This window comes from Gobio gobio, assembly GCF_949357685.1.
Source record: "Gobio gobio genome assembly, chromosome: 16".
Lineage (NCBI taxonomy): Eukaryota > Metazoa > Chordata > Actinopteri > Cypriniformes > Gobionidae > Gobio > Gobio gobio.
The window spans coordinates 53,611,385-53,631,384 of NC_137109.1; the positions used below are offsets into that span (position 1 = coordinate 53,611,385).

A 20,000-nucleotide genomic window follows, 5' to 3' on the forward strand; every position below is an offset into this window, starting at 1 on the left:
TATGTGATGTGCTGGGCGAGCCGCAGGTGTGTGTGTGTGTGTGTGTGTGCACCTCATGAGCTTCATGTCGATGGGGCTGTAGTGTGTAGGGGGCTGTCTGCAGTGCTGATGGACGTATGTGATGTGCTGGGCGAGCCGCAGGTGTGTGTGTGTGTGTGTGTGTGCACCTCATGAGCTTCATGTCGATGGGGCTGTAGTGTGTAGGGGGCTGTCTGCAGTGCTGATGGACGTATGTGATGTGCTGGGCGAGCCGCAGGTGTGTGTGTGTGTGTGTGTGTGTGTGTGTGTGCACCTCATGAGCTTCATGTCGATGGGGCTGTAGTGTGTAGGGGGCTGTCTGCAGTGCTGATGGACGTATGTGATGTGCTGGGCGAGCCGCAGGTGTGTGTGTGTGTGTGTGTGTGCACCTCATGAGCTTCATGTCGATGGGGCTGTAGTGTGTAGGGGGCTGTCTGCAGTGCTGATGGACGTATGTGATGTGCTGGGCGAGCCGCAGGTGTGTGTGTGTGTGTGTGTGTGCACCTCATGAGTTTCATGTCGATGGGGCTGTAGTGTGTAGGGGGCTGTCTGCAGTGCTGATGGACGTATGTGATGTGCTGGGCGAGCCGCAGGTGTGTGTGTGTGTGTGTGTGTGTGTGTGTGTGCACCTCATGAGCTTCATGTCGATGGGGCTGTAGTGTGTAGGGGGCTGTCTGCAGTGCTGATGGACGTATGTGATGTGCTGGGCCAGCCTCAGGTCAGTGTCTGCGTTGGGCTTGTCCTGGATCAGCCAGAGCAGGTCGAAGCGGGACAGAAGAGCCGCCGGCAGCTGGATGTTCTGCTCCAGGGTCTTGCGAGGGTTATAGCGGCCGTACGCAGGGTTAGCCGCCGCTAGGATGGAGCAGCGCGCGTTCAGAGACGTCATGATCCCGGCCTGAGGGAGACAGGAAACATGTGACCACACTCATCCAGGACCAGGGCTGGACATTAAACCTGCTCACACACTCTTGACCATCCGTAAATCTGCCACTCACTCGACCATCTGTAAATCTGCCACTCACTTGACCATCTGTAAATCTGCCACTCACTTGACCATCTGTAAATCTGCCACTCACTTGACCATCTGTAAATCTGCCACTCACTTGACCATCTGTAAATCTGCCACTCACTTGACCATCTGTAAATCTGCCACTCACTCGACCATCTGTAAATCTGCCACTCACTTGACCATCTGTAAATCTGCCACTCACTTGTCCATCTGTAAATCTGCCACTCACTTGACCATCTGTAAATCTGCCACTCACTTGACCATCTGTAAATCTGCCACTCACTCGACCATCTGTAAATCTGCCACTCACTCGACCATCTGTAAATCTGCCACTCACTTGTCCATCTGTAAATCTGCCACTCACTTGTCCATCTGTAAATCTGCCACTCACTTGACCATCTGTAAATCTGCCACTCACTTGACCATCTGTAAATCTGCCACTCACTTGTCCATCTGTAAATCTGCCACTCACTTGACCATCTGTAAATCTGCCACTCACTTGACCATCTGTAAATCTGCCACTCACTTGTCCATCTGTAAATCTGCCACTCACTTGTCCATCTGTAAATCTGCCACTCACTTGTCCATCTGTAAATCTGCCACTCACTTGTCCATCTGTAAATCTGCCACTCACTTGTCCATCTGTAAATCTGCCACTCACTTGTCCATCTGTAAATCTGCCACTCACTTGTCCATCTGTAAATCTGCCACTCACTTGTCCATCTGTAAATCTGCCACTCACTTGACCATCTGTAAATCTGCCACTCACTCGTCCATCTGTAAATCTGCCACTCACTTGACCATCTGTAAATCTGCCACTCACTTGTCCATCTGTAAATCTGCCACTCACTTGACCATCTGTAAATCTGCCACTCACTTGACCATCTGTAAATCTGCCACTCACTCGACCATCTGTAAATCTGCCACTCACTTGTCCATCTGTAAATCTGCCACTCACTTGACCATCTGTAAATCTGCCACTCACTTGTCCATCTGTAAATCTGCCACTCACTTGACCATCTGTAAATCTGCCACTCACTTGTCCATCTGTAAATCTGCCACTCACTTGACCATCTGTAAATCTGCCACTCACTTGTCCATCTGTAAATCTGCCACTCACTCGTCCATCTGTAAATCTGCCACTCACTCGACCATCTGTAAATCTGCCACTCACTTGACCATCTGTAAATCTGCCACTCACTTGACCATCTGTAAATCTGCCACTCACTCGACCATCTGTAAATCTGCCACTCACTTGACCATCTGTAAATCTGCCACTCACTTGACCATCTGTAAATCTGCCACTCACTCGACCATCTGTAAATCTGCCACTCACTTGACCATCTGTAAATCTGCCACTCACTTGACCATCTGTAAATCTGCCACTCACTTGACCATCTGTAAATCTGCCACTCACTTGACCATCTGTAAATCTGCCACTCACTTGACCATCTGTAAATCTGCCACTCACTTGACCATCTGTAAATCTGCCACTCACTTGTCCATCTGTAAATCTGCCACTCACTTGACCATCTGTAAATCTGCCACTCACTTGACCATCTGTAAATCTGCCACTCACTTGACCATCTGTAAATCTGCCACTCACTCGACCATCTGTAAATCTGCCACTCACTCGACCATCTGTAAATCTGCCACTCACTCGTCCATCTGTAAATCTGCCACTCACTCGACCATCTGTAAATCTGCCACTCACTCGACCATCTGTAAATCTGCCACTCACTCGACCATCTGTAAATCTGCCACTCACTCGACCATCTGTAAATCTGCCACTCACTCGACCATCTGTAAATCTGCCACTCACTCGACCATCTGTAAATCTGCCACTCACTTGACCATCTGTAAATCTGCCACTCACTCGACCATCTGTAAATCTGCCACTCACTCGACCATCTGTAAATCTGCCACTCACTTGACCATCTGTAAATCTGCCACTCACTCGACCATCTGTAAATCTGCCACTCACTCGACCATCTGTAAATCTGCCACTCACTTGACCATCTGTAAATCTGCCACTCACTCGACCATCTGTAAATCTGCCACTCACTTGACCATCTGTAAATCTGCCACTCACTTGACCATCTGTAAATCTGCCACTCACTTGACCATCTGTAAATCTGCCACTCACTCGTCCATCTGTAAATCTGCCACTCACTTGTCCATCTGTAAATCTGCCACTCACTTGACCATCTGTAAATCTGCCACTCACTTGACCATCTGTAAATCTGCCACTCACTCGTCCATCTGTAAATCTGCCACTCACTTGTCCATCTGTAAATCTGCCACTCACTCGACCATCTGTAAATCTGCCACTCACTTGACCATCTGTAAATCTGCCACTCACTTGACCATCTGTAAATCTGCCACTCACTTGTCCATCTGTAAATCTGCCACTCACTTGACCATCTGTAAATCTGCCACTCACTTGACCATCTGTAAATCTGCCACTCACTTGTCCATCTGTAAATCTGCCACTCACTCGACCATCTGTAAATCTGCCACTCACTTGACCATCTGTAAATCTGCCACTCTCTTGACCATCTGTAAATCTGCCACTCACTCGACCATCCGTAAATCTGCCACTCACTCGACCATCTGTAAATCTGCCACTCACTTGACCATCTGTAAATCTGCCACTCACTCGACCATCTGTAAATCTGCCACTCACTTGACCATCTGTAAATCTGCCACTCACTCGACCATCTGTAAATCTGCCACTCACTCGACCATCTGTAAATCTGCCACTCACTCGACCATCTGTAAATCTGCCACTCACTTGACCATCTGTAAATCTGCCACTCACTCGACCATCTGTAAATCTGCCACTCACTCGACCATCTGTAAATCTGCCACTCACTTGACCATCTGTAAATCTGCCACTCACTCGACCATCCGTAAATCTGCCACTCACTCGACCATCTGTAAATCTGCCACTCACTTGTCCATCTGTAAATCTGCCACTCACTTGACCATCTGTAAATCTGCCACTCACTTGACCATCTGTAAATCTGCCACTCACTCGACCATCTGTAAATCTGCCACTCACTCGACCATCTGTAAATCTGCCACTCACTCGACCATCTGTAAATCTGCCACTCACTCGACCATCTGTAAATCTGCCACTCACTCGACCATCTGTAAATCTGCCACTCACTCGACCATCTGTAAATCTGCCACTCACTCGACCATCTGTAAATCTGCCACTCACTCGACCATCTGTAAATCTGCCACTCACTTGTCCAAGTAAAACATTTGCTTGTCCGGATTTTTTGTGTAAATATAATCTATTCTGAAGCAAAATTCCCAGTGTTCAATCAGCTTTGACATATTTAAATATGCATATTTGTGATATTTTTACCTTTTTATAAAGGGCATTTTTCCATAATCTTATTAAATATAGGCTACGCTTCAGCTTTCAGTTTATATTCTTAAATTAGATCTATAAATGAAATTAGAATAAGACACTATAGGGCTGTTACCAGTCAAATTAAATCATTTACACTGAAATAACTGCATTAAAATAATGTTATGAGATTATTTTAAACATTTTTGAATACACAAATAAGAAATGTTGGAAAGATGAAAGTAAAGCACCAGTAGGGGGCGCAGGTGACCGTCTGAATGAGCGAGTCATTGAGTCGATTCCTTCAAACGGATGATTCATTCAAGAATGAGGCAGTCGTTTACGAACAGGTCATTGAATCTTTGATTCAAACGATTCATTCAAACACTGAATCATTCACTAACACACACTGATGCAGTGAGACGGGTTATGGTTCTTCACTAACACACACTGATGCTGTGAGACGGGTTATGGTTCTTCACTAACACACACTGATGCTGTGAGACGGGTTATGGTTCTTCACTAACACACACTGATGCAGTGAGACGGGTTATGGTTCTTCACTAACACACACTGATGCAGTGAGACAGGTTATGGTTCTTCACTAACACACACTGATGCAGTGAGACGGGTTATGGTTCTTCACTAACACACACTGATGCTGTGAGACGGGTTATGGTTCTTCACTAACACACACTGATGCTGTGAGACGGGTTATGGTTCTTCACTAACACACACTGATGCAGTGAGACGGGTTATGGTTCTTCACTAACACACACTGATGCAGTGAGACGGGTTATGGTTCTTCACTAACACACACTGATGCAGTGAGACGGGTTATGGTTCTTCACTAACACACACTGATGCTGTGAGACGGGTTATGGTTCTTCACTAACACACACTGATGCAGTGAGACAGGTTATGGTTCTTCACTAACACACACTGATGCAGTGAGGCGGGTTATGGTTCTTCACTAACACACACTGATGCAGTGAGGCGGGTTATGGTTCTTCACTAACACACACTGATGCAGTGAGACGGGTTATGGTTCTTCACTAACACACACTGATGCAGTGAGACGGGTTATGGTTCTTCACTAACACACACTGATGCTGTGAGACGGGTTATGGTTCTTCACTAACACACACTGATGCAGTGAGACGGGTTATGGTTCTTCAGTAACACACACTGATGCTGTGAGACGGGTTATGGTTCTTCAGTAACACACACTGATGCTGTGAGACGGGTTATGGTTCTTCACTAACACACACTGATGCAGTGAGACGGGTTATGGTTCTTCACTAACACACACTGATGCTGTGAGACGGGTTATGGTTCTTCAGTAACACACACTGATGCTGTGAGACGGGTTATGGTTCTTCACTAACACACACTGATGCAGTGAGACGGGTTATGGTTCTTCACTAACACACACTGATGCAGTGAGACAGGTTATGGTTCTTCACTAACACACACTGATGCAGTGAGACGGGTTATGGTTCTTCACTAACACACACTGATGCTGTGAGACGGGTTATGGTTCTTCACTAACACACACTGATGCAGTGAGACGGGTTATGGTTCTTCACTAACACACACTGATGCAGTGAGACGGGTTATGGTTCTTCACTAACACACACTGATGCAGTGAGACAGGTTATGGTTCTTCACTAACACACACTGATGCAGTGAGACGGGTTATGGTTCTTCAGTAACACACACTGATGCTGTGAGACGGGTTATGGTTCTTCACTAACACACACTGATGCTGTGAGACGGGTTATGGTTCTTCACTAACACACACTGATGCTGTGAGACGGGTTATGGTTCTTCAGTAACACACACTGATGCAGTGAGGCGGGTTATGGTTCTGCAGTAACACACACTGATGCAGTGAGACAGGTTATGGTTCTTCACTAACACACACTGATGCAGTGAGACGGGTTATGGTTCTTCACTAACACACACTGATGCAGTGAGACGGGTTATGGTTCTTCACTAACACACACTGATGCAGTGAGACGGGTTATGGTTCTTCACTAACACACACTGATGCTGTGAGACGGGTTATGGTTCTTCACTAACACACACTGATGCTGTGAGACGGGTTATGGTTCTTCAGTAACACACACTGATGCAGTGAGACGGGTTATGGTTCTTCACTAACACACACTGATGCTGTGAGACGGGTTATGGTTCTGCTGTGATATTTGTTTGGAACTATTCGCTGCTGAAATAGAACAAAAACAGTGAATATTGCATATAAAATATAAGTGACTTAATGTTATTAATTGTTTATGGAGCTGGCGTATGAGATCAGTGTCACGTTCGGTCGTGATGGAGTTGAGGAAAACACACTCTTGTTAGTGTGATGTTGTTTAACTGTATCATATGATATAAATATAAAAACTGCACCATTTTAACCGTGTGTGTTAACTTGAGTTTCTGTGTGTGAGCGGCGCTCATTTGTTTTTAATTGTCCTCCTCGAGGCTGCGTGAGCCTCATCAGCTCAACCTTATTAACGTCAGTTATTTTCTATTATTATCCACTATCTCCACTTACACTGAGGCACAATCATTATTGCACTTTGGTGATTCCCTAGTTAGTTTTTGTTTAGATGTTTTACTCAGGATACTTTAAAATTCTTTTTCAATTGCCCTTCATAAAATCCAGCTGTCCCGGACGAGCATTAATGTGGAGCCCTGAGGATTGTGGGATTACACATTTATACACTGTTATATCTAGGTTCAAATGTAATAGAATATAACTGAAAACATTATCTATATTTGTGTTTTACATTTTGAAGTAAACTTGAGGAAATTCTAAGGAGATTACGTCAGGCTGTGTAAGTGTTGAGACATTAAGTATTTTGTCTCTATGCACTTCCTGACTATTTACCATGACAAGTTGAGCAATTTACTCAGGATACTTGTCCGTCGGGCAAGTACAATTGTTTTTCACTTGCCCCTTCAAAACCCCAGCTGTCCCGGCCTCACCTTGGCGATGGAGATGGTCTGCTGCTCCATGACCTCGTGTATGGCCGTCCGGTCGGCGTCGGCCATCTTGTCGAACTCATCGATGCAGCACACGCCCAGATCCGCCAGCACTAAAGCCCCGCCCTCCAGCGTCATCTCACCCGTCACCGGGTCACGCATCACCGCCGCCGTCAGCCCCACGCCGGACGAGCCACGCCCAGTGGTGTACTGACCTGAGAACAGTGGCACGGGTTACACACACACACACACACACACACACACACACACACACACACACACAGGCGGGAGGCGGACTCACTGCGAGGGGCGAGCCGGTCGATGTATGACAGCAGCTGAGACTTGGCCACACCTGGATCCCCCATCAGACAGATGTTGATGTTCCCTACACACACACACACACACACACACTTAGTGTGTGTCCACTGTGATGATGATGTAAGAGTGATGCTGGGCGGTTCTCTGACCTCTGATCTTCATGCCGCGTGGCGCCTGCTCGACTCCGCCCACCAGCAGCAGCAGCAGAGCCTTCTTCACATCCTCATGGCCGTAGATCTCCGGAGCAATTGAGCCTGCCAGCTTCTCGTAGAAGTCCTCCTCTACACACACACACACACACACACACACACACACACACACACACACACACACACACACACACACACACACACACACACACACACACACGTCAGCTCAGAGGCTCTCTCAGACGTTCCCATCACACACACACACACACTGCGTTACCTGTGATTTGCCGCAGCTCTTCGTCGCTCAGCTCTTCAGAGCCCAGCTCATCATCCTCAGTCTTGTTCATCAGTGTGATGCTGTGACACTCCAGATACGTCTCTGACAGCAAACCCTGACACACACACACACACACACACACACACACACAGAGTTAAACACATGACCCTACACACACGTCAACAGATACACCTGAACTAAGGAAACAGAGCTTGAGGTCAGGTTTAGAATCCAAGGGCCGGGCTTGGTTCTGTCTGTTATGTCCCCATTTATCAGTGTATGTGTGACAGCGAGAGAGTGTGTGTGTGTGTGTGAGTGAGAGAGAGAGTGCGTGAGAGTGTGTGTGTGTGTGTGTGTTTCACCTGCACAGCCTGTCTGAACCCAGAGCGCAGCAGAGGCAGGAATATCCCAGACACCGCCACATGATCTCCAGGCTGTGCCACACGCGTGTTCTCTCCGCGGGCGTAGATGGTCATGCTTCGAGGAATGTTGCCCACGGGCACCTGATCGCTCTGAGCGGACAACACAACGACACATCAACATCTCACACACACACACACACACACACACACACACACACACACACACACACACACACACACACACACACGGGCACCTGATCGCTCTGAGCGTACAACACAACGACACATCAACATCTCACACACACACACACACACACACACACACAGAGCTCGGCACATTTCACACTATTCAGTGTTTTCAACCACATCATGATGTTAGTTTCAGACATGTAAATGCTCATGGTCTATGGAAGCTTTCAGACGGTGATAATGGCAGAATGATGGGCGGCACACGCACATGCTCCTGAATGCGCAGCTCCTGGAACTTGATGAACTTTGACCCCCGCGTCTGCAGGTACAGCCGCCCGCCGGACTTGTTGGTGACGCACTCCTGACTGGGACACATGATGAGCGGAGTGAAGCTGGGCGAGGAGATCTGAGGGAGAGGAGGCGGAGTTAGCAGTGGCACACACTGAGCCACGCCCACACTGATGGCCACGCCCCTACCGGCTGGTACGTCTCCGCCCCGCACTGGTCACATGTGTAGGTGGCCACGGCCATCATGGGCTTGACCTCTGTTGCCCGGGTGACGATCCCTCTGACGGTCACCAGCTGACCAATGCTGTCCGCCTTCACATCTCGCACCACCTTCGGCTTCAGCGTCGCCGGCGGACGGAAGTACACCTCACTGACACACACACACACACACACACATGATGAAACAGACACTGCATTTTTTTGACGGCCAAAGCCTAATTTGATGAGTTATTGTGATTTACGAGTGATGTAGAACAGATGCTGCGCTCGTGACTGAGTGACAGAGAGACCGATCTGAGAGCTCCTCCCCCGCGCGCGCTCTCTGGGTCTTCAAAATAATCAGTGTTCGCTCTCATATTTCACATATTAATCCAAATCAAAAGCTCGGAAGACCGAAACCATTCGTGACACATTCGGACAATTTTGTCCTTGAATTATCACTGGGTGTGAATTGCGCTCAAAAAACATTGACTCTTCTCTGACCAGCTGACATAAAGCATACTTTCAATAAGCGGGAGACAAATGATATCCAGTTATGAAGTGTTTTCTGTGTGTTGACATCTTTCGCGATGTTCTAACAGACGGGATTCGCACACAACGCGTCTGCTAATGTCCGATTCGTGACCTAATGACTCCTTTGAACCGAATCATTTTAACGACTGGCCAGAACAACTGATCTGTCCAACACTGAACTCATGAACTCAGTTTATTAATTTACTCAGAACGCAACTGAAATGAGAACACAAGTGTGCTTACCCATTTGAGCAAGAGTGGGTAGTAAGAATTATTTTTAATTATCGACAGTATTTCAGCTTATTTCTGTTGACAATGTGTAGTAAAATAAATAGGCCTAGCCTACAATCATTTAATCTGGAGTGAGGTGAAACCAGAACAAAGTTGTTATTAGCTAGCTGAAAATTTTTATTACATTGCATATGGTAGAAAATTAGACTATTTGTTAATTTGTAATGCTACTTTTTAATATTGATATGATTATATATCAAAACAATTATCTGTAGTGTAAAAAATGTTTGGTAACTGTCAGATTACTATTGTATGTTTGACTGTTTTTTGTTTCCACTGCTACATTTTATTTATTTAAAGAAGTTAGATTACATTCTATTTTAGATTTGAATGCACAATTGTTTTTTAAATAAATAAGAATTCAACACCTTACATACATCTGTTATTTTGTCTTAGTTATGTTTAGTTAGTAAAGTCTGGTGCCTTTAGTCTCTTCAAGGAAGGTATAAGGTGGAAGATATACAGTTTATTATTAATTCAACAATATATCGGATCGGTATCGGGTATCGACAGATACACAAAGCCCAGGCATCGGTATCGGGACTGAAAAAGTCGGATCGGTGCACCCCTACATTTGCCCTAAACTTTTTTGAACATTAGCTGCTGTTGCACACACACACACACACACACAGACCAATCAGTGATGAGCACAGACTGAGATGAGCTGTCATGACACACACACACACACACACGCAGACCAATCAGTGATGAGCTGTGTAGTGTGAGACTCACAATCTGCGCATGAGCTCGGGCGGATACTGGTTCCTGGAGTCACGCATGTCTGCGGGGTCACGACCTCTGGTCTCCATCATCAGCCGGTGCTCGATGTAAACGTCCAAGGCATCCTTCGCCACCACCTACAACACACACACACACACACACACACACACACACACACACACACACACACACACAGCTCAGACACGAGGGATTCACAGGCCAATATGAGTGATACACACTGAACACTAGTAGAGTGTGTGTGTGTGTGTGTGTGTGTGTGTGTATAACTCTCTCTCTCTGTACTCGAGGTGTGTGTGTGTGTGTGTGTGTGTGTGTACCTCTCTCTCTGTACTCGAGGTGTGTAGGTGTGTGTGTACCTCTCTCTGTACTCGAGGTGTGTAGGTGTGTGTGTACCTCTCTCTGTACTCGAGGTGTGTAGGTGTGTGTGTACCTCTCTCTGTACTCGAGGTGTGTAGGTGTGTGTGTGTGTGTGTGTACCTCTCTCTGTACTCGAGGTGTGTAGGTGTGTGTGTGTGTGTGTGTACCTCTCTCTCTGTACTCGAGGTGTGTAGGTGTGTGTGTACCTCTCTCTGTACTCGAGGTGTGTAGGTGTGTGTGTGTGTGTGTGTACCTCTCTCTCTGTACTCGAGGTGTGTGTGTGTGTGTGTGTGTGTGTACCTCTCTCTCTGTACTCGAGGTGTGTAGGTGTGTGTGTACCTCTCTCTGTACTCGAGGTGTGTAGGTGTGTGTGTACCTCTCTCTGTACTCGAGGTGTGTAGGTGTGTGTGTACCTCTCTCTGTACTCGAGGTGTGTAGGTGTGTGTGTGTGTGTGTACCTCTCTCTGTACTCGAGGTGTGTGTGTGTGTGTGTGTGTGTGTGTGTGTGTGTGTGTGTGTACCTCTCTCTGTACTCGAGGTGTGTAGGTGTGTGTGTACCTCTCTCTGTACTCGAGGTGTGTAGGTGTGTGTGTGTGTGTGTGTACCTCTCTCTGTACTCGAGGTGTGTAGGTGTGTGTGTACCTCTCTCTGTACTCGAGGTGTGTGTGTGTGTGTGTGTGTACCTCTCTCTGTACTCGAGGTGTGTGTGTGTGTGTGTGTGTGTGTGTGTGTGTACCTCTCTCTGTACTCGAGGTGTGTGTGTGTGTGTGTGTGTGTGTGTGTGTGTGTGTGTACCTCTCTCTGTACTCGAGGTGTGTGTGTGTGTGTGTGTGTACCTCTCTCTGTACTCGAGGTGTGTGTGTGTGTGTGTGTGTGTACCTCTCTCTGTACTCGAGGTGTGTGTGTGTGTGTGTGTGTGTGTGTGTGTGTGTGTGTGTGTGTACCTCTCTCTCTCTGTACTCAGGCAGCAGCTCGTGAATCGCGTCCGCGAACAGGCCGACGTAACGCTTGCCGTTCTCACACACACTCTCCACCAGCTCAGGGTCTTCCTCCGCCACATCATCCAGATCCACCAGCAGAGCCACCTGCTCACGGTGAGCCAACGACACCTACACACACACACACACACACACACACACACACACACACACACACACACTTATGAGCGGCAGCAGGTAACACACACACACACACACACACCAACCTGCTCACGGTGAGCCAACGACACCTACACACACACACACACACACACACACACACACACACTTATGAGCGGCAGCAGGTAACACACACACACTTATGAGCGGCAGCAGGTAACACACACACACACACACACACACACCAACCTGCTCACGGTGAGCCAACGACACCTACACACACTCACACACACACACACACACACACTTATGAGCGGCAGCAGGTAACACACACACACACACCGAGCTCTCTCTCTCTCTCTCTCTCTCACACACACACACACACACCGAGCTCTCTCTCTCTCTCTCTCTCTCTCTCACACACACACACACACACACACACACACACACACACACACGAGCTCTCACCAGCTGCGCGCCGTATTTGAACCGCTTCTTCCCGGACTCATCCTCGCTGTAGAACTCCTGCAGGAAGCGCCTACACTTCTCTGGGAACGAACACACACATCATCAGAACACCGTCACACACACACACACACACACACATCATCAGAACACCGTCACACACACACACACACACACACATCATCAGAACACCGTCACACACACACACAAAATCAACATCAGAACACCGTCACACACACACACACTCAAAATCAACATCAGAACACCGTCACACACACACACACCATCATCATCATAACACCGTCACATGTTCATGTTTGTGCGCGTGCAGGAAAAGTTTCAGAGCGCGCGGCCACAGCGCTGCACAAACACAGTCACGTGAGCGCGCGGAGAATGATTTGTAAACAAACGAGCTTAACCCGAAACAAAGGGGCCGAGAATGTCCCGTTCAGCCGAAAACACGCGCGACACACTGGAGAAATCCACGCGGGCTCGGCTTTAAACGCTTAACGTTAATAGTAACGTTAACTTACCTGATCAACAGAAAACACGGAGAGAAACCTGCGCGCGAATGATCGACGCGTCAACAAAAAATCGCATTGTTGTCGTTAGACGCGCGTGTCCGCGGACTCTGGTGTTTTCTCGCTCTGAAGCGCCGCGCGCGTTGCGCCACTCGATGGCCGCTGTTATTGTAAACAAAGCAGCACATGGCTCTCGCGCTACAGCCGCGCCGCTTCCGCGATCACTCCGCGCTTCACAAACTAGACCCGTCCGGGTCGAGAGGAACGAGCCGCGGCTCTGGTCACGCGCCCGAGTCTCCCCTCCCGCGCTTTAAAGCGTCATATCACGGCGAATCCACCAGAGACCGATCATTTACGGATCGTAACAAACACACACTTGCATTTGTTAAAGTTTTGACCGGGGAAAGCGTTGTGTGACGCCAGCACGTGCTCTCCGCGCGCCGCCGCTCTTTGTTCCAAAACTCCATCCGGGCACTTCAGCGCAAGCGCGCGCAACTCCCGCGGCCGCCGCGAGCGACGATAAAACAAAAGTTACACAAACACCAAAACACAGCACATAACGCACACAACTCCACGCGCCGCCCCAGCGCAGACATTAATCACTCATAACTCATCAGCGACGCGATTTAACTCTCCTTTAGTCGACCTTTAGCGCGGGTCAGAAAAAGAGCCGCGATCTGAGGAGAGTTCTAACGGATCTAGCGTTAAATACGCGCCAGAAGTGCCTTTCCACACTCACCCTTTTCCGCCAGATAGTCCTTTGGTGCCATGATGACCGCGGAGTGAGAATAATCGCGTCTCTGAGGTAAATACGTGAATATTTCGCTCAGGAAACGCTTTCGTGACTGGAGATGCAACACCGTCTCGAGGGCAGCTGCAAAAACTGGCGCGAGTCTGCTGGCGCTCTCCGCCAATCACAGCGCGTCTGGGTGTGCGGGAGGGCGGGGCTGCGCTTGTGGCGCGAGAATCTTCCAAACGTGGTGTCACGTGAGCGGAAGGACCAATATCTGTGCGCTTTCAAACTTTTTACATTTATTTCAAGAAAACACTTCAAAAGATACATAAAGAATCCCGTAGCATCATAAAATATTAATAACAGTTTAACAGCAGGTGTTGTATATGATTAAATTTGAGGAAGACGCTTTGAAACGGCGGTAAAAAGGTCGATTTATGTCGTGACAAGAACAGTTCACGCGCATCGGGCACGCGCCCGGCATTATATTATATATGAGCAGGAATTGAGAGAAACGAAGCTTTTCCAAACCATGATTGTGGAGTCTACAAATCATAAACACGATTAAATATGAAGTAACATCATAATCTTTACAGGGGACAACATTACCGGACTAGAGAAGCTAAAACAAGCCGTTTAACCCCTTAAACCCGAAGTGTCCCAGCCCTACTAAGCAACCACTGAATGTAATAACATAAATTAGGTATCATTTTAAAGCTTAGAATCAGCTTTTCAATGCATCTATCCATGTTGGGATACTCAAAACGAGTGCTGAGTTATTAATCTAAAACGGAGTGTACCGCCCGAGGGCGCCACCTAGCTGTGACAAAAATTGTCATATTTTTCAAAACTACTGCATTGATCAACACAAAATAGGTGTCATTTGAAAGCTTAGAGTCTAAACTTTACAATGAATGTAGCCATTATGATTATCTCCAAAGTAGTGATGAGTTATTTGCTGATAAAATGGGGGGGGGGGGATCATAATTTATGGAGGGGGGAGGGGAATTATTATGTTCTGCCATGTGTCAATCACATCACACAGCTCAGATAGTCATGTGTCATATGTCATTTGAAAGGTCTCGTGGAGCAGAATACAACACGCCTAATTGTTTTGGGCTTTGACTAAACTTTTAGCGAGTTTTTGTAAGTTAAGTCCTGCAAGACCCATATGTAAATAATATACTGATGCAGCATTCATGTGGCGTTTTTCGCTTGTAACTTCATGAAACGTGGAAAATGGCACATCATTATTTACAGCAGATTCTCACGATTAAAAAGAGCCCAAGAACACAACAATCCGTCACTCTCATCCAAAGTTCTCACTCATTGAATTATAACCACACAGGCGCAAATATGCTAAATATGCTAACGTTGTGCTAAAGTCGCGTTTATGCTTGTAACTTCATGAAACAAGCTCCGATACACACCTTTATTTACAGCAGATTCCCACGATTAAAAAAAGACCAAGGACACCATAATCGGCCACTCAGATCAGAAGTTATGATTTATTGAATTATGTACATGAAACCTGACAGGAGCACATGCTATTTTTGCACAAAAGTCACGTTTATGCTTACAACTTCATGAAACTTTCTCCGATCGTTAAACATGGCACAACATTATTTACAGAAGATTCCAACGATTAAAAAGAGACCAAGGACATCATAATCCGTCACTCGAATCAGAAAATATCACTCATTGACTTATTACACATTATAGCCTGACAGGAGCACATACGCTAATAAACAGTAGCTTTAAAGTCGCGTTTACGCTTGTAGCTTCATGAAACTTTCTCCGATCGTTAAAAATGGCACAACCTTCTTTGCAGGAGATTCCCGCGATTAAAAAGAGACCAAGGACACCATAATCCATTGCGTCGATCACGAGATATTCCTCACAGATGATGTGTTGATCAGTGCAGGTTGGCAGAACATGGGCATTTACGTTATATAGCAGCTAGAGGGCGCCCGCGGGCGGTACACTCCGGTTTAGAGGAATAACTCAGCGCTCGTCAAGAGCATATACAAAATGATAGATTCGTTGAAAAGCTGAGATTCTAAGCTTTAAAATGATACCCATTATGTGTTATTATATAATATATATAATATAATATACATAATATTGTAATAATATAATGTTTTATCAGCAGTTTCTCAGCATTAGATTGTCCAAATGTAATAATAATTTATATTTTCTAAAAATATTAAAAGTGTTTTAACAAATAATACATACTTTTTGACTCTCCTTGCTATAATTTGAGTTATGAGTCTTTAAATTTGTGTATTTCTCTCAGAAAACAACAGTTTTGTAAATGTCAAGGACTGAACAAAAAGGCTACCTTTGTTCTAAATGCTGTAACTTTTGATTACTTTATGATATCGCCACAAAATTTGATCCAGATGCAGACCACATATAGGAGAACATCACCAAAAAAAGAATTATACTGCTGCCCTATTTCCTTCCTGAGTTATTGAATGTTAAATAAGACATATTTGTAAAATTATTAAAAATATATATATAAAAAAATGCCTTTTATCAGCAGTTTCTCAGCAATATATTGTCCAAATATAATAAAGTTTATATCTTCCAAAAATATAAAATGTTTGCTAACAAATGATACCTACTATTTGACTCTCCTTACTATAGTTTTGGAGTTATGAGTCTTTAAAGTTTATATGTCACTCAGACAAAAAAAATCTAAAAATACCTTCAGGGCTTAAATGAATAAAAACACACATTATACAGACATAATGTGTTTTTATTAATTTGGACGGCTTGTTTTAGCTTCGCTAGTCAGTTAATGTTGTCCCCTGTAAAGATTATGATCTTGCTGCCTTAAAATGTTGAACAATATACATTTTATAATAAATAAATAACACATTTGAATTATTCAAAGCATTTAAAAGAGGAACCATTTCCCTCTGTATGGGAAACTTTCCCTCATGTTTGTATATTGTTGGGTATATCAGTAAAGATTCTCTGAGGTGTTCCTTCATGTATTGATTTGATGTGAGCGGTTATAATGGAGGTGTTCAGCCCTTCCCTCAGTTTATAGTCCACCCTGTTATTCTTTATATCATATTTCAGTCGTCACTTCTAACCCTAACAGTTTGGGAAAGAGATCCTGATGTGCTCAGCCTGTGTCTGATAGCCAAACATGCACACAACGAGAACAATTTGTGCACAATATTTATATTTTCTGATCATTTATCAGTACAAGAGATGTCTAAGGTGATGTGTACAGTCCTTAAAACTGATTTTGTGTAATTAATGGTTAGATGTGTTTACCTGAGCTTGACCAACATCATCCTCACTGTATCAGGACGACACATACATTAGATTTTCTTTATTTAATGATGGTCAAAAGGCAGGATGAGCCGAATAAGAGACCACTAACGCCCATGACCCTGTGGCCGGTTCTCCACTGGTCACAATCTGGCCCTTGTCAAACTCACTCAAATCCTTACTCTTGCCCATTTTTCCTGCTTCTAACACATCAACTCTGAGGACAAAATGTTCACTTGCTGCCTAATATATCCCACCCACTAACAGGAGATCATCAGTGTTACTCACCGGTCATAATGTTATGCCTGATCGATAATGTGTGCCCTGTATTGAAAGGGTGTGTTTGATTTAGAGCATCTGTGAAATGTGTGAATGTAAAAACTCCAGACGGGAAGAGAAATAAACGTGGCTTTATTAACTGAACAGGGATCAAGAACTGAACACTTCCTCTGACATCACGAGCGAACCGCACGGCTGAACACACACACACACACACACACACACACGCCTCCGTAACGCGGTCACTCAAACAGATCCTCCAGGAAGCTGGCAGAGTCGTGAGTGGACGGCTGAGGGGAACAGAGGAAGAGGAGGATGAGGAACAGGATATGACATCATCAGCCGGTGTGTGCTCAACTCACCAGAGCGAAGCCCAGCTCAGAGTCGTCATCATCATCGTAATCCTCGATTTCTGCCTCCTCTTCATCCTCTGACCGATCGTCATGAGCCAGAGAGAGTCTGAACACACACACACACACACACACAGTGTCATGTGTTATTAGTCTTGGGCGAGAGAGGCTTGGACGTTGTGTTTGGTTAGTTTGATCGTGTGTGTGTGTGTGTGTGTGTGTGGCAGCTGCCCGCGAGGAGCCATCTTTACACTCAGTCTGTGTTTATTTATTTATTAAAGTCGTTGAACGTTGGCTGCTTCCGTCTCGCTCTTCTCCCTCGTCCTCTACAACGAGGCCTAACCCTTCATAGATATCCATAATAAAGGCTTGATGTCTCGCAGCGGCCATCTTGTCTCTCGGCAGCCATCTTTTCTCGCGGCGGCCATCTTGTCTCGCGGCAGCCATCTTTTCTGGCGGCGGCCATCTTTTCTCGCGGCGGCCATCTTGTCTCGCGGCAGCCATCTTTTCTCGCGGCGGCCATCTTGTCTCGCGGCAGCCATCTTTTCTCGCGGCGGCCATCTTTTCTCGCGGCGGCCATCTTGTCTCGCGGCAGCCATCTTTTCTCGCGGCAGCCATCTTGTCTCGCGGCAGCCATCTTGTCTCGCGGCAGCCATCTTTTCTCGCGGCGGCCATCTTTTCTCGCGGCGGCCATCTTTTCTCGCGGCAGCCATCTTTTCTCGCGGCAGCCATCTTGTCTCGCGGCAGCCATCTTGTCTCGCGGCAGCCATCTTGTCTCGCGGCAGCCATCTTGTCTCGCGGCAGCCATCTTGTCTCGCGGCAGCCATCTTGTCTCGCGGCAGCCATCTTGTCTCGCGGCAGCCATCTTGTCTCGCGGCGGCCATCTTGTCACAGGGCTCTGTGGCTCCTGATGTAAGGCGAGTGATCTGAACACAAATACTCTTATCTCGCTGAAATCTGGACGGATTTACAAATGGTTTGGTTTCTTACAAACGTTATTAACGAGGCTATAATTCTGGATGACGTTTATAACAAACAGTTTGAAAATCGGTAGAAATTTGAGCAAGTTATGGTTATTTAGAAAGTGCATGCACCATTAAAACACAATGAGTGAGCGAGCTGACTGTGACAAGATGGCCGCCAGGAGCGGGCGTCGACCTCCATTGGCCAGCAGCGGACGAGGCATCTAGCCTTTATTATGTTTATCTATGATGCCGTCCAGGAGAGCACCTTCAGAGGGAACATCAGCCTGTCAGATTCTGGATGGTTGTCAGTCGGTGATCATTCTGTTCTTGCACTGACGATAAAAAAAGACTTGCTTTTGCAGTAGCTATAGCTAGTTAGCCGACAGTTGTCGTGTATTTGTATTTTGAGTGACAGATGCAGGGCCTGAAATTAACACCTGACCACGCGCAAAATGCGGGTGAATTTTGCAATTGGCGGGTAAGACTGTAAATCTACCTGCCACACCGGCCAATGAGAATTGAGGGATTGATTGGGCAGTTTGAGAGTTCATGCGATTGGAAGAAGATGAGGCTCTTCTCGGACTGCGTTTGGATGTGCGAGTATTAAACTGCTGGAGAGATGGGACGAGATAATGCAACGCTGGCATAGGCTACAGTACGACAGTTGCACAGGTGTGTGTGTGTGTGTGTGTGTGTGTGTGTGTTGGGAGTTGGGAAGCGGTGAGAAAATGTCCGGTGCGCGGTAACTTTACCAGTAATAATAATATACATTTAGATCTGTTTAACTGAAAAGATTGAATAAAAAGATTTTTAAAGAATGTATATTGTAAGAGTTATTATTACTTATATTGATTTTGTTAATAACTTGACAGCACTTAAATGTGTATTCTAACAGGTTAAAGAACAATGTTTGTGGGACTAGTGGATTTTTGAAGGGGCAAGTGAAAGAGAATCTTACTAAAACATCAATAACAAAAAACTAGAGAATCAACAAAATGCAAGAATGCATTAATTTAGCGTAAGTGGCGATCGATAGTGGATAATGATATATAGCCTAAAGCTGAAGCATAGCCTATATTTAATAAGATTATGGGAAAAATGCCCTTTATAAAAGGTAAAAATATCAAAGATATGCAGATTTAAATATGGCAAAATTGGTGAGAATATTTCTCCAGAATAAATCATATTTACAACACACACAAAAACATCCAGACAA

General features: G+C 46.0%; 2 protein-coding genes across 3 annotated transcripts in view; both read right to left on the reverse strand.

Annotated features, from left to right (window-relative positions):
• mcm7 (minichromosome maintenance complex component 7) overlaps positions 1-14,079 on the reverse strand; it is a 21,996-nt gene extending 7,917 nt beyond the window's left edge. The window contains exons 1-12 of one of the 2 annotated variants that reach the window (XM_079839025.1): positions 13,909-14,079; positions 12,652-12,731; positions 12,031-12,195; positions 10,721-10,845; positions 9,155-9,335; positions 8,946-9,083; positions 8,489-8,638; positions 8,127-8,241; positions 7,850-7,981; positions 7,684-7,767; positions 7,386-7,597; positions 648-913 (exon numbers count right to left, since the gene is read on the reverse strand). In XM_079839025.1, the coding sequence (XP_079695151.1) occupies positions 648-913; positions 7,386-7,597; positions 7,684-7,767; positions 7,850-7,981; positions 8,127-8,241; positions 8,489-8,638; positions 8,946-9,083; positions 9,155-9,335; positions 10,721-10,845; positions 12,031-12,195; positions 12,652-12,731; positions 13,909-13,939 (1,679 nt within the window). In that variant the 5' untranslated portion in view covers positions 13,940-14,079. Of the gene's footprint in view, positions 1-647; positions 914-7,385; positions 7,598-7,683; positions 7,768-7,849; positions 7,982-8,126; positions 8,242-8,488; positions 8,639-8,945; positions 9,084-9,154; positions 9,336-10,720; positions 10,846-12,030; positions 12,196-12,651; positions 12,732-13,181; positions 13,607-13,908 lie in introns of those variants that run through there. The other variant, XM_079839026.1, reaches the window with a different exon arrangement.
• Positions 14,080-17,711: 3,632 nt separating this feature from the next.
• The window catches only part of stag3 (STAG3 cohesin complex component), a gene marked incomplete at both ends in the record, with an annotated part of 68,060 nt that continues 65,771 nt past the window's right edge, over positions 17,712-20,000 (reverse strand). Inside the window, 2 exons of the mRNA XM_079839372.1 lie at positions 17,712-17,759; positions 17,832-17,928. Coding sequence (XP_079695498.1) covers positions 17,712-17,759; positions 17,832-17,928 — 145 coding nt within the window. The remainder of the gene's footprint in view (positions 17,760-17,831; positions 17,929-20,000) is intronic.